Genomic DNA, 13,559 nt, shown 5'->3' with positions numbered 1-13,559 from the left:
TGGGGCTGTGTCTTACATAGGTGCCTATTACCCTCGCCCCCGTCCCAATTTTTCACACTTGCTCTCTGGTCACGCTACCCACTGAGCTCAGCAGAAGTTCTGTGAACAGGGCGAGAAGAAAACTGTCAAGCCCTCCTGGGCAGAATTTTGTCCCTTAAGCAGAGTTTGTGATCTTGATGTGCTGCTTTTGAAGATGGGAGATTCCTTCTACAAAGACCTGCGGCTACAGCTGGCTTCTTTTTACAACTTTCAGGACTATCTTTGGGTGGAAGAGAGACAGGAAATAAAAATGGGGCATAAAAACCAATCCTTCTCAAAATCTTGAGTAAGGAAAAAGTCAGAGCAACTCTTCTGAAACAGCCTATAAGAAAGGAGCCTTTCTTAAAAATCCCTCTGAAGTGAGAGGCATTGGCATCTTAATAGAGGTCTAAATTACACAATTGGATGGTCAAATCAGCACACAGGTAGGTAAAGTGGGAACTTTCAAGTATCAGTGCTTACACACAATGGTGAGGGTTTCTAGAGAAATGATAGATAGAATTTATGATGATAATAATAATAATGCTTTGCTCTCATGTAATACTTTCCCACAGTAGATCTCAAAGTGCTTTACAAAGCATGTCAGTAGCATTATCCCCATTTTACAAATGGGGAAACCGAGGCATAGAGTGGGGAATTGACTTGAATAGAACTCAAATCTTCTAAGTGCCAGTCTAGTGCTCCGTCCAATAGGCCATCCTGCCTCTCAGCCTAAGTGCTGATCGGAACAGCCAAATGCAGAACATGCAGGTTCTGTTAAGGTGCCCAACATTTGAAAACTGGTGCCTATTGGTCTCCCGTATAACGAAAGACTGATACTGGGTGAACTGAAAGCTAGCGCATTTGGAAGCTTTTCCATGGAGCTGCATCCCTGCTGTGAACGTATTGGAAGATTTCCCCACCCACCCTCTATCTCCCCTGTGAGAAGCATCCCACCTCCCGCAAGGTGATGGTATGCGAGCTTAGAAAACAGCCTCTCTATACTTACTACAGTGACAAGTATTCAGAATCAGAGGTAAGTCCTTTGGTGAGAGCAACACATGGAAAGAGAAAGGAAGAAATTGTGGGGACAGACATAAACCAACACAATGAGACACAATGTGACACAATGAAAACAATAAAAGAGTAATGCCACCACATTGACCTTCATGGACCAGGTCACGCCTTTGCCTAAGACAGCCAGATACCTTCATTGTCTCAGAGCTATGCATCTGATCTGAGAAGCATGCTAATAACTCACACCATTTTTTCTCCCCGCATTATGCCCAGCTACTGATTAACACAATGCTGATGTGTTTTCATTTTAGCTATCTGATACCCTCTGATGGTATTATGTCACCTCTTACATTGAAGTCCAAGGCTGGAGATATCTATATCTATATATCTCTCTCTCTATATCTCTCTCTATATCTATATCTATCTATCTAGCTACTGCCTTGGATTTCAATGTAAGAGCAGAAGCAACATAATACCAAATATATATATAATGTTCTGGAACCCTTGGGACCAACTCACACACATTTGACTAACCCGAAGCCCACTGGAATTAGTAGAAAGACTCCCATTGATTTCAATGGGTTTTGGATCAGGTCCATAGCCAGCAGTTTCTTACTACATGTATTGTTATGCTCACTGGTTGCGCCTCGTTTCAAGTTACACTTCCAACTCTTTGGGGCAAGGGCTGTGTCTTTCTATGGGTTTGTGCAGCACCTAACACAATGGGAGAGCTTATTCCGGAGGAGGGCTTTGGGCACTCCTGCGGTGCAAATAATAAAGAAATAGACACATCTTCATTCCAAAGACCGCCTGTGTGATTTGTTGGGACAAAGGTGCCGCAGAACTTATGGCCATAATAGCCCACCCTCCTTTTAACAAAAAAAGGAGAACTGGATTATCTTTCCACTGGCGGAAGATGCCCCTCCAAGCCTACAGTATGCCCATGCCTTGCTGCCCATGTGGCAGGGCTCAGGTTTATATCAGGATACGATTGCAAGAACACTGCCGCATCCACCCTAGGCAGTAACCCCAAATGCTCCAATTCCCACCATCCAGCATAACCACTGCCTAGGGCACAGGGCCAGCTTACCGTCTGAGGACTTCGTGGGGGACACGGGTTGGCTCTTTGGTGGAGACTTTGTGGGGCTTCGCTGCAGGGAAGCGGAGGGGGACTTCACAGGAGAAGCCTGAGATTCCTCCACGCTCACGTCTCTCTCACCTAGGAGCAGAGAAGACATCCAAGTGCTATGGAAAAAATGGGGGGCGGGATCCCAAAAGACACACTCCCCGCCTGTCTTCTGGGTACAGCTAATTGGAACATATTTCCTCCAAGCGCAAATGTTTTGAAGACGTATCGGTTTCCATAGGGAGGGTTTTCTGGGAGCGCTGTACATACACAGGGATGTGGGAGAGCCAGATGCAAGTCCGTGTTCTGCTCGATTCACAGTGATCTGGGAGGAAAGACTCTGCTCTGAATCAAGCAGAGCAAGGACAAGAACCTGGATTCGCTGGCCAGTGCCCTAGTGAACCCCCCCGCAACACACACACACACTTCACATGATCGAACAAAGCCATGGCCGCTCCCTCCGGTTATTTACCATCTAATCCCAGTTTCTTTCTTTCCACCTCTTTCTTGTACTCCTCCAGCTCTTGGTCAGTTAGCTGGCTGAATGGGTTGGGGGGCTCTGGCTCAGTCGGTATCTCCTCCTGGATTACTTCTTGCGTCTCCGTGTCTGCTTTGGAAGCCAGGTTACTCTCCGCAGACTGAAACCAACCGCAGACACAACATTGCAACATCAGCACAAGGGCTGGGGATAAGGTTTTGTGGGTTTTGTGGGCCATCTAACTTAAGCTAGTGACCCTCTTTTGTCATGGACCAGAGGCTCAGTATTCTAGGAGCCCAGCCCATGGTTTAAGTGTTCGTTCTCACCAACGCCGATCCTGACCGGCAGGAAGCAAATCCCCGTGTGCAGCAGAAGTGGTGCAATTCCACCATGCACAAGGGGAGCAGGTTATGGGAAAGGCACATAACCCCTGTGGGGCATGAACTCAGCTCCAGGGTAGGAGAAACACCTTAGGGGCTACTATAGGGGGTTGGGCTAGTGGATCCATTACTCTGTGTCTCCATTTGATACTGCCATCCATGGAGTTGGGGCACAATGTAGTTTTAACGGGGTGAGGGCAGCTCCAGTCCAACTCTGAGCTGGGAGAGAGGCCCCCCACTTCAACACCAACACCATAAGGATTCCCTTGATCTGAGCTCCGCAGTTAGAGCCCGCGTGCTTATTCTGCAGAAAAGGGCCTAGGGATTACGGTGGACGAGAAGCTGGATATGATTCAGGAGTGTGCCCTCGTTGCCAAGAAGGCCTATGGCATATTGGGCTGTATTAGTAGGGGCACTGCCAGCAGATCAAGGGAAGTGATTATTCCCCTCTATTCAGCACTGGTGAGGCCATACCTGGAGTATTGCGTCCAGTTTTGGTCCCTCCACTACAGAAGGGATGTGGACAAACTGGAGAGTCCAGCGGAGGGCAACAAAAATGATTAGAGGGTTGGGGCACATGACTTATGAGGAGAGACTGAGGGAACTGGGGTTATTTAGTCTGCAGAAGAGAAGAGTGAGGGGGGATTTGATAACAGCCTTCAACTACCTGAAAGGGGTTCCAAAGAGGATGGATCTAGACTGTTCTCAGTGGTACCAGATGACAGAACAAAGAGCAATGGTCTCATGTTGCAGTCAGGGGAGGTATAGGTTGGATATTAGGAAACACTATTTCACTAGGCGGGTGGTGAAGCACTGGAATGGGTTCCCTAGGGAGGTGGTGGAATCTTCCATCCTTAGAAGTTTTTAAGGCCCAGCTTGACAAAGCCCTGGCTGGGATGATTTAGTTGGGGATTGGTCCTGCTTTGAGCAGGGGGTTGGACTAGATGACCTCCTGAGGACTCTTCCAACCCTAATCTTCTGTGATTCTATTCACCCTTAACCCACACACGGCTGCTGCCTTGATTGGCAGAGCTGCAGAAGAGCAGGGATGTTTACTGCACTATAACATTCCCTGTGAAGTTAGCCCCTTCATTAATAAGAGTACCGGACTCCTGCTCTTCTCTGCTATCACGCTGGCTAAGAGCTGGGACTGGGGTCCTGCTGATTTCACATCCTGGCGGTTTTGCTCCCGAATCTGTGGGTGAAAAATCAGCCAATAAATAAAAAGAGCTGAAATAAAAGCCTAGCCTAGCTGGCTTAGGGGCACAGTAATAGAGCGGGCCTTGAATTGACACTGATTTGTGCCTTGGAGAGACATTTACACCTGGGCTAAGGGAGCATAAAAAGCTCTTTGCACCAGTATCAACAATGACACAAGAGCAAGAAAGTAGAGAGTCAAGCCCAGAATCTCTCTCTCCTTGGCTGCCCATCTGAATCCAGTTTAGCTCAGTAGCGACTGAATGCCATCCAATGCCCGGTCCTTGAAACAAGCCAGCACATCTCATCCCTGTTCCTACAGCACAGGGAGGTTTAGCGTGACACTGGCACTAGTTGGAACTTCTGTCAGGAGGCCAGGCACCGAATGGGTCACAGAATGAATTTCCCTCTAACCTACGGGTGGTTCATTCTGATCAGGGCTGAATCGTGTTTACAAGGCAGCGCTGGGGAAGGGGTATATGGTGAACTACCCTGGTACCTGCTCTGGTGGTGAAGAGAGTACTTGAAAGCGGCGAGTCTGGACCTCGCCATCAGCACTAAACTTGCTGATGTAAAATGAAGAGAAAATGTAAAAAGGAAGTGGCTCATCTGCTCCCCCACCAGCTGCAGGAAAGTCAGGTCATTGGAGTCTCAAAGGAATCTACTGATTCTCAGCCACCTGGAAACTAAAACCTGCCATAGAGTGTGGGGGTGACAAGAGAGACATCTAAGAGCTGCCACACCTTGTTCCTCATTTCCAGCACTTCCTGTGGGTCTGTGTAGAGAGGTACAAATTGGTTGGGGTTTTCGATTCGGATCGGGGTCCCACTGCTGGCCTTTTCCACCTCGTCGGCCTTCATCCACTGGCCCATACCAAGGATAGGGTAGGGAAAGAGCAAAGAAAATGCATCAAGCCTGGAATTGCAGTATCATTAAGACCCAGAAAACACAGCCTATGAGTTTCTGACCCATCACAGAATTTTGGATGTTCCAAACTTCATAGACATTCAGTGCTGGGTAAAATCCCTTACACAGAGAGGGGTCAGCTGCAAAATTCAGGAATCTGAATTTGGATTCAGATCTAACCCACCCCCTTCCCTGACATTCAAAGTTTTGGTTCAGCCCATTCGGGTTCAATTCCACCGATCTGGATTCTGGTGTGCGCAGCTTTAGGATTTTGCCTTGGCTTGTGTCTAGTAAGCAATTGTTAAATCCTTATCCAAATGTCTATTTAGCTTAGGAACTTGTAGGGCCCCCAGTTTCATAGCATCTCCCCACCTTTAATGTATTTCTCCTCCATGCTCCTGTGAGGCAGAGCAGGACTATTATTCCATTGTACAGATGGAGAACTGAGGCTAAGTGACTTGCCCAACGTCACACAGGAAGTCAGTGGCAAAGTAGGGGACTGACTGGGTGTCTCCAGAGCCCCAACCTAGCACCCTCACCACTGGCCCACTCTTTCTGTCTGTGCCCCAGGTGACTCCACTCTGGTAGAAGCCCCAGCTGGTTAGTGCATCTCTCAGTAGAAGAGGAAGGTGAACATTTTTATACAGACCAGTAGCCAATTTTGCAAGGGCTCCCTGTCGTACCTGGAAAGCTGGAAAGCAGCTTTGCTGCCTGGAACCCGAGGGGTTGTTTTCAGGGATGAGTGAACTGGTTTGAATGCAAACTTCCCCTTCCCCCAAAAACCTTTCCCCCATAACCTGAAGGTAACGATTTACAGGCTGTCCTACTCTAGTTCTAGCCTGAGCCACAGTTACTCTGGGAGAGTCCATGCTTGCAGGTCTATCGAGTCCAACCAGAAACATCAAGAGAACGTCTAGATTGGCTCCAAGCATCTATTGGGCCTTTTAACTCCTTACCCGCTGCGCTTCACTGTTGTGGAGGAAGTTGGCTATGTTCCTTTGTGATGGTGCCTCGTACACAGCACACAAAGCTCATTCCCTCTTACCGTGGTCTTTGTCCGCTGGCTGCCTGCGCTTCTCTGATTCTCCTCAGCTACGTTCACGCGTAGGTAGGTGTTGGGCGTGTTTAGCCAGCGGGTCTTCTCCTTCTGCTGCTTCTGGGCATGCTGTCGGAGGGTGGCGATGGGAGCAACCTCCTCCTCAAAGACGAATGCTGTGACGGTGGCAGGGATCAGCACATCACTTTTATGCTTGATTTTCTCCTGGACAAAGGGGTGCCGGTACGTGTAGCCTGTTCGGTAACCCTGGAAGGACACAAACAGAATGCTTCTTTACTTGGAAAACTCTAGCTCAGAGGTCCCCAAACTGTGGGACGTGCCCCCTTAGGTGGGCGCAGAGGAACGTTCGGGGGGCGTAGCTGGGGCCCAGCAGGGAGTGCCAACCAGCTCCGCTCCTGGCCCCAACCCCAACTCCTGGCCCTGCATCTAGCTCCAGCTGCCAGTCCCGTGCCTGGGGTCCCACCTGCCAGGTGCATGCCAGGGTGCCGGCTGCTGGCCCCAGACGTGGCCAGGCCGCCGACCCCCTTACCCATGTCCAGGTCCCCTCCCTGAGCCACAACCCCGACTCTGGGAGGGGGAGTGCAGACAGGGATTGGGAGTGTGAGGTAAAATGTTTGGGGACCACTGCTCTAGCTATTAGGACTCAGGGCCGGTGCAACCATTTAGGCAACCTAGTCAGTTGCCTAGGGTGCTAGGATTTAGGGGGCGCCATTTTCTTCAGCAGTGACTGCGGTGGCCGGATCTTCAGCTGCCCCGGTCGCCGCCGGCATTTAGGCAGAGGGAGCTGGGGCAGGGGAGTGCAGGGAGAGCCACCTGCAGCAAGTAAAGGGGGAAAGCGGCACACAGGTGAACTCCCCGCCCCAGCTCACGCCTGCCCCGCCTCCTCCCTGAGCACACCGTCGCTGCTTCACTTCTCCTGATTTGCAGCGCCAATCAGCTTAGGCCCCGCAAGCCTGGGAGGTGGGAGAAGTGAAGCAGTGACAGTGTGCTTGGGGTGGAGGAGGAGTAGGGGTAAGCTGGGGCGGGGGGTGTGCCTCAGGGCGGAGGGTGGGGGGTGAGGAGCTGCCGCAGAGGGGGGAGCACCTCAGGGTGGGGGTTCGGGGGTGGAGGGACACAAGGTGGAAGTTTTACCTAGGGTGCAAAACATCCTTGCACCGGCCCTGTTAGGACTGGGCAAAAAAATGGCAGGAAAAGGTTAGAGAAAAATGCCACGGGGTTCAAAACAGATCTAGTACTTGATTTGATTCTTTTTCCCCTTTTCACAAAACCACTGAAATTTTTATTAACATTTTTTGTCTAACCAAATCCTGGTTTTTAGGAATGGTTCAGTGAATGAAAGTTTTGATGATGATAGCAACAACATTTCTGATAAGAGAACATGTTAAAAATATTGCAACAAACAAACCAACCTCAGTGTAACATTTAAGATTGTGAATTTTTTGTTTTGAAACAGTTCTTCATTCAAGCATTTTTGGCCTTCTCTGCTATCTGCCCATCTCCCTATGGTCAAATGAGGGCTATCTACATCCCAGATCTTTTCTTCTTCCCTCCCAAGATTAGCAGCATGTACTGCTGTAAACTGGCCCCCCAGAGGCAGGAAGAGCGCATTCAGGATGCCCCGAAATGGATTTGTAGTCTGTTCAGCTGGCATGCCTGACATTTCGAGGCAGATTCCTTAGCAGGAAATCAGACTGCTTGTTTGGCCTGGGACACATCCTGTGAGATACTGATGCTACATCTACATTGCAACTGGAGATGTGAGTTGCAGCTTGCGTAGACATATCTGCGCTGTCTCTAGGCAGCCGGAAGGGGAGTGTGGAGAATGAGGAATGGGCCACAGCTAAATCGGCTGGAGACTTACCAGGTTGTCCAGCATTCGCATGAGGGCCTCGAACTCATGCTCTCCTAGGCGGCTCTTCTGCATGGGTCCAAACGTGCTCCCAGCCCATCGGACTGATCCAACGTCATGGGGCCTGTACTTCTCCCGCTCCAGCACAATCAGATTCTCAGCTCCCCCAGCGCTAGACAAGGCAGAGACCTAGAGCAAAGCACAGAGACTACAGCAATACAGGCGCAGCTGGAGAAGCCGCTGAGGAAGGGCCAGATTCTTGGTTATGCTCCACCCCCCATTTGCTCTGCAGAAAGGGGAAGGATTCTGGCTAGCAGAGAATTCCCTTGGTGGAAGGGAGCTCCTGAATGGAATAAAGCTGCTAGAGTCAGCCCCTGCAGCAGCTACCTGCCAGCCCAGCCTTGGGGGCGTGCGAGAGTTACCCTACACTAGTGGTCCCCAAACTTTCTACCTCGTGCCCCCCTCACCCGTCTGTAACCCCCTCCCACGCTCTGGAGCCAGGGCTGCAGCTCCAGGATGGGGGAATACAGACAGGGGTAAGGGGGATGAGGCTGGGGCCACAGCTGGGGGCAGGCACGGGGCCAGGAGCAGAGCGACAGGTGCAGGATCAGCAGCTCGGACTGGGAGCAGAGCCCCAGTCGCGGGCCTCACCAGAAGTGGAGTCATGAGCACAGGGCTGGCAGCCAGGACCAGGAGCAGAGCTGGGTGGCACACCCTCCCTGCCCAAGCCCCAAGCACCCCACCCAAAAGGAAACAGTGTCCCCTGCCCTGAAGTGTTTGCCATGCAAGACCCTAATCCTGCAAACGTGCAAGTTACTCAGGCACCCGGATGGTTTGCAGCATCGGTCCCAATTCATTTATTTACTGATGACCTTTCCCTCTCCTCAGCTGACAGCACTGAAATAGCTGCGTGGCGCTTGTCCGGGCGTTGCTGTATTTCAGAAGGCTGAGATATGTCTGTAACAGCCCCAGAGCCCCGGAGCACTCAGAGGCAGAGCGCAGGCCAGTTTGGAAACAAAGCCAAGCAGCCTCGGGAGTCACTGGGCATTCAAATGCTGCTATTGCCCTGGGGAGTCAATGACTAGGGAGTAATGAGTGGAGGCGGAGAGGAGAGACAGGAAACAGGCAGCAGGGCCCATGAGTAGCAGCGTCAACAAGGCTGCATGTGGGAAGGAGGCAGTCTGCAGAGCGCATGTATTCCCAGCCCTTCACCTGCAGATGGCTCTGGGGCCAGGCCTCAGCAGCGCTGCTGACCTCCTTTTCCCAGCTAAAGAAGTAGGTCGATGTGCAGAGGGGAGGACAGCGGCATTTATAATAAATGACACTGATTGCAAGCTAGCTGCCTAACCAGCGCAACCAAACCCGCCACTTTGGTACAGCCACGCCCGCTAGGGTGACCAGACAGCAAACGTGAAAAATCAGGATGGGGATGGAGGGTAATAGGAGCCTATATAAGAAAAAGACCCAAAAATCAGGACTGTCCCTATAAAACAGGGATATCTGGTCACCCTAGCGCCCGCACAGCGCAGGAAGAGCGGAGCAAAAGAAAGTCAGCATCATCATGTTGCGTTTTCAGGCTTTGCTGACAAGCCACTGTTTAAAAAATAAAAAGAATAAAAAACCAACCCACAAAGGACATCTAAAGTAGCTGTAGGAGGGGCTGCAGGAGGTTTGGCTGTAGGCACGGAGCCAGGGCAGAGATTTGAGCACTGATGCTTTCAGTGATTCCAATGCTGATAACAGTACCAAGCTCTGAGGATTGTGGCATTATCACAAACATGTCCATATCACCACTTCCATGCATGGAAAACCTGAGCTGCTGGACGACTGTCTTTTCTTAATGCAAACCCTTCCTACAAACCGGTTTACACCACGTGGCCAACAAGAAGCCATTAACAGCACAACCCCTGTTTATTCCCTTTTCTGTTCTTCCCAGTGCATCCTGCTGGCTCTGTCTGGTTTGCTCAGATTGAGACAAATGCTGTATTTTTTGTGTGTGCTGTTTATGGGGATTTGGGAAGCAGGACAAAGCAGGGCAATCTGAGTTGGTGACAGAGCTGAGGGCGTTTGTCTGTTAACATTCTGGGTGGCTAACGTTGATTACCCGAGGGGAGATAGTTTTCTAGATGTGCTGACTGATATCATTATTATACAGAATCACATTTATGACACTCAGGGCCCATTGTAGTATTCCCCATTCCCTGCCCTGAAGCGCTTACAAGCGGAACACCCAAGACAAGCACAGGGTGGGGGAAAGACCATAACAGGCAAGCGGAGTGAACAATGTGGTGGCAGCCACTGTCATGTTCCATTTTTAATTAGAAGGAGATCAGCTAAATGGAAAGAAAAGAGAAGTGAATGGGGGCATTGTAAGGAAGGAGAGTAAGGGGGACAGGGCAGGAGGGAAGAGGGTAACAGAGGCAGATGTGGAGTAAAGCACTGGTGCCCTTGGGTGTCTTCAACATCTGTCAAAAGCCTCCAGTGTGCTGGCAAAGCACCCTGCTCTGACCTATGCCTAGAAATGAATCCATGGCATTGGTAAAATTGATGGTACTTGATAATAAGTACTAATAATTTTAACTACAATAACTGCAGCTCCAATGTAGTGAGGAGTTTGAAGCCAAAGACTTTTTCTGGACATGGCTCAGGTTGAAACTTGCACCACCATTGTCTCAAAGCGTTTGTACAGGTGCACCTACATGGTGTACTGAAGGTGAATGCTCCCCAAGCTAGCCCAGCGAACACATATTACGCCTGAAATACCATCCCTTTCCATGTGAGCTCTTTGGGACTGATTTGGGCCTGATTCACATTGTGCTTTGGTTTTTACATGGGTGTATCGCCATTGACTTTGGTGGAGTTATTCCTGATTTATGCTGGTGTATATGCAACAGCCAGATCAGGGCCACTGTCTTTTCTTCACCATGAAAGCACCACACACGTTTATGACACTGTATAAATAATAAATAGCAGCCGCAAGCGATGCAGAACATCACTCATTTTGTGTCCCCATTTGAGCTCTTGCTGAGCTCTGAAGGCTTAGAGGACAAGGTTTCCAAATCAGCATTTAATCTCTGCTCTCACTGAAGTCAGTGGTAAAGTTCCCAGAGACTTAACTGGGAACTCATCTAGCCCAGTGCCAAACACTTCTGAAAATCCCATCCCAAAACAACAGGCAATAGTGGAGGAGAAGGCAAAGACCCAGTTCAAGTTATTGAGCAAATAACAGGGCAGCAGCTGAAACACAAGATTAAGTTGGGAGTGACTGGAAGCCACTACAGTAAATAAAGCTGTGAAAAAGGAAGTTGGTTTCCGTCCTGAAGTCTGTTCCAGGGACTGCCCAGTAGAGGGAGATAAATGATCAGTGCAATCCAGCCAGCTTGAATTGGTGTATTTTCTGCTAAAAGAAAAGGAGTACTTGTGGCACTTTAGAGACTAACAGATTTATTTGAGCATAAACTTTCATCGATTACAGCCCACTTCATCAGATGCATAGAATGGAACATATAGTAAGAAAATATATATATACATACAAAGAATATGAAAAGGTGGAACTCCATACCAACTCTAAAGAGGCTAATTAATTAAGATGAGCTATTATCAGCAGGAGGAAAAAAAACACTTTTGTAGTGATAATCAAGATGGCCTATTCCAGACAGTTGACAAGAAGGTGTCAACTTCTTACTATGTATATATCTTCTTACTATATGGTCCATTCTATGCATCTGATGAAGTGGGCTGTAGCCCACAAAAGCTTATGCTCAAATAAATTTGTGGCACCTTAGAGATTAACAAGTACTCCTGTTCTTTTTGCAGATACAGACTAACACAGCTGCTACTCTGAATACTCTGTATTCTCTGCAGCCCTCTCCTACAGTGCAAACCTTAATCTGCTCCTTGGGGGACATCTTCCCAGGGTCAAAACAAGATGTTGCCACCCTGCAGCCCACCATCTACACCAAGCACTAAAATATTTCACAGTTGTGGCTGGAAATTTGGGATGGATGCTTTAGAATGCTGTAGTTTATACCACAGTTATAACTTGCAATCACAGGGCTCATTGTGTCTGGTACAGGGGGATTGTAATGATCCTGGGTCTCTCCCCATATTAGGCATACCAGACACAATGCAGTCCTGTTTTAGCAAGTTATCACTGTAAGTCTGTCAGTCTATACTGGTGCTAGGGAAGAAGGGCCGGCTCCAGGTTTTTTGCCGCCCCAAGCAAAAAAAAATTTTGGCTGCCCCCGCACCCCTTTGCTGCCCCAGCCCTGGGCTCTCCCACTGTACCTGTACCCCCTGCTGCCCCAGCCCTGGGCTCTCCCCTCCAACCCGCCTCCCCTTTCATCCCAGCCCTGGGCTCTCTTCCCCCTGAACCCGCACCCCCCTACCCACCCCAGCCCTGGACTCTCTCCTGCCCTCCTAGCCCTGGGCCCACCGCCACTCCACGCTGCCCCAGCTCTGGACTCCTCCCTTCCCCCCCCACCAGAGCCCCCCCCCCCACACACACACCCTGCCGCCCCAGCCCTGGGCTCTCCCCCCCACACCTGCACCGTCCTTCCGCCCCAGCCCTGAGTCACTGGTAACTTGCTCCCAGGGTGGGTCATTCAGCAGGAATTTTGGATGTGCACAGAACACAGACAGAACTGGTTCCCATATGGTTACAGAACTGCAGTAAAGTGGAACAATTTTCAGCTTGTGTGATTGGAGGATATCTGGATGCATATTATAAGACTGTCCTCCATAAATGAGGAAAAGTTGAGGTGCCTTTATTATTCTTTTGTTCCATTCTTTGTTTCTATGGTGAATTTGCCAATGCAATATCACTGTCTTCCTTTTAAACAAAACAAACAAACAAACAAACAAACAAACAAACAAACAGAGGCAATGGCTGTTGAAAATAGCAATTCCAGTCCTAATAACCACTGGGAAGCATTTCTTGCTCAATTTTATCCTACTTTTTCTACAGCAAATTACAGTGGATCAGTGTATTTGATTTGGGAGAAATGAAGTAACAGCTGTCCAAATTGAGCTTGAACACTCCTGAATTTTGAGGTGTTCAAATCTGGAAGGCAGGTGCTAGATTCCCTTTCTGAATATTAGCTGTATCTGGAAAGGAAAAGTCAATTTCTGCTTCCATGGCTCAGAAGTGGAAATCCTCCTAAGCGCCTGGTACTGTATCTAAAGCTGCCCAGGTCCAGTAGAGCCTCCCCTCCCTTACTTTACATTTTAAAATCTAGTGGGATCCACATACCTCCCTTGCTAGGCTTCAACTTGAGAGGTGAACTGTCCATTTAGTCCACCCAATTTCTTCTTTGGGGGCTGCAAGGTGAGGTCACACCAGTATCCCTAATCCAATCTAGGGATGTCTTCTGAAGGGGATATCTGGGCCAAAGCCTTCTACTCCTTGGGCACACTTGCTCCCCATTCATAGTGCCACCCCACTCTAGCAGTGAGCTCTCCATTCACAGCAAGCTGAAGCATGAGGTTTCAGCTACCATACTCCCTGCCCCTCCCTTTCCTGTTGATAGCAA

General features: G+C 49.5%; 1 protein-coding gene across 3 annotated transcripts in view; it reads right to left on the bottom strand.

Moving 5' to 3' along the window:
• The window catches only part of ADD2 (adducin 2), a 109,136-nt gene that overhangs the window by 7,433 nt on the left and 88,144 nt on the right, over positions 1–13,559 (bottom strand). For all 3 annotated transcript variants that reach the window (XM_030551934.1, XM_030551936.1, XM_030551935.1), the window contains exons 9-14: positions 8,041–8,217; positions 6,168–6,425; positions 4,960–5,079; positions 4,125–4,214; positions 2,634–2,799; positions 2,126–2,254 (exon numbers count right to left, since the gene is read on the bottom strand). In XM_030551934.1, coding sequence (XP_030407794.1) covers positions 2,126–2,254; positions 2,634–2,799; positions 4,125–4,214; positions 4,960–5,079; positions 6,168–6,425; positions 8,041–8,217 — 940 coding nt within the window. The remainder of the gene's footprint in view (positions 1–2,125; positions 2,255–2,633; positions 2,800–4,124; positions 4,215–4,959; positions 5,080–6,167; positions 6,426–8,040; positions 8,218–13,559) is intronic.

Source organism: Gopherus evgoodei, chromosome 2 (assembly GCF_007399415.2).
Source record: "Gopherus evgoodei ecotype Sinaloan lineage chromosome 2, rGopEvg1_v1.p, whole genome shotgun sequence".
Taxonomy (NCBI): Eukaryota; Metazoa; Chordata; order Testudines; family Testudinidae; genus Gopherus; species Gopherus evgoodei.
This window is presented reverse-complemented; position numbering and strand designations above follow the sequence as displayed.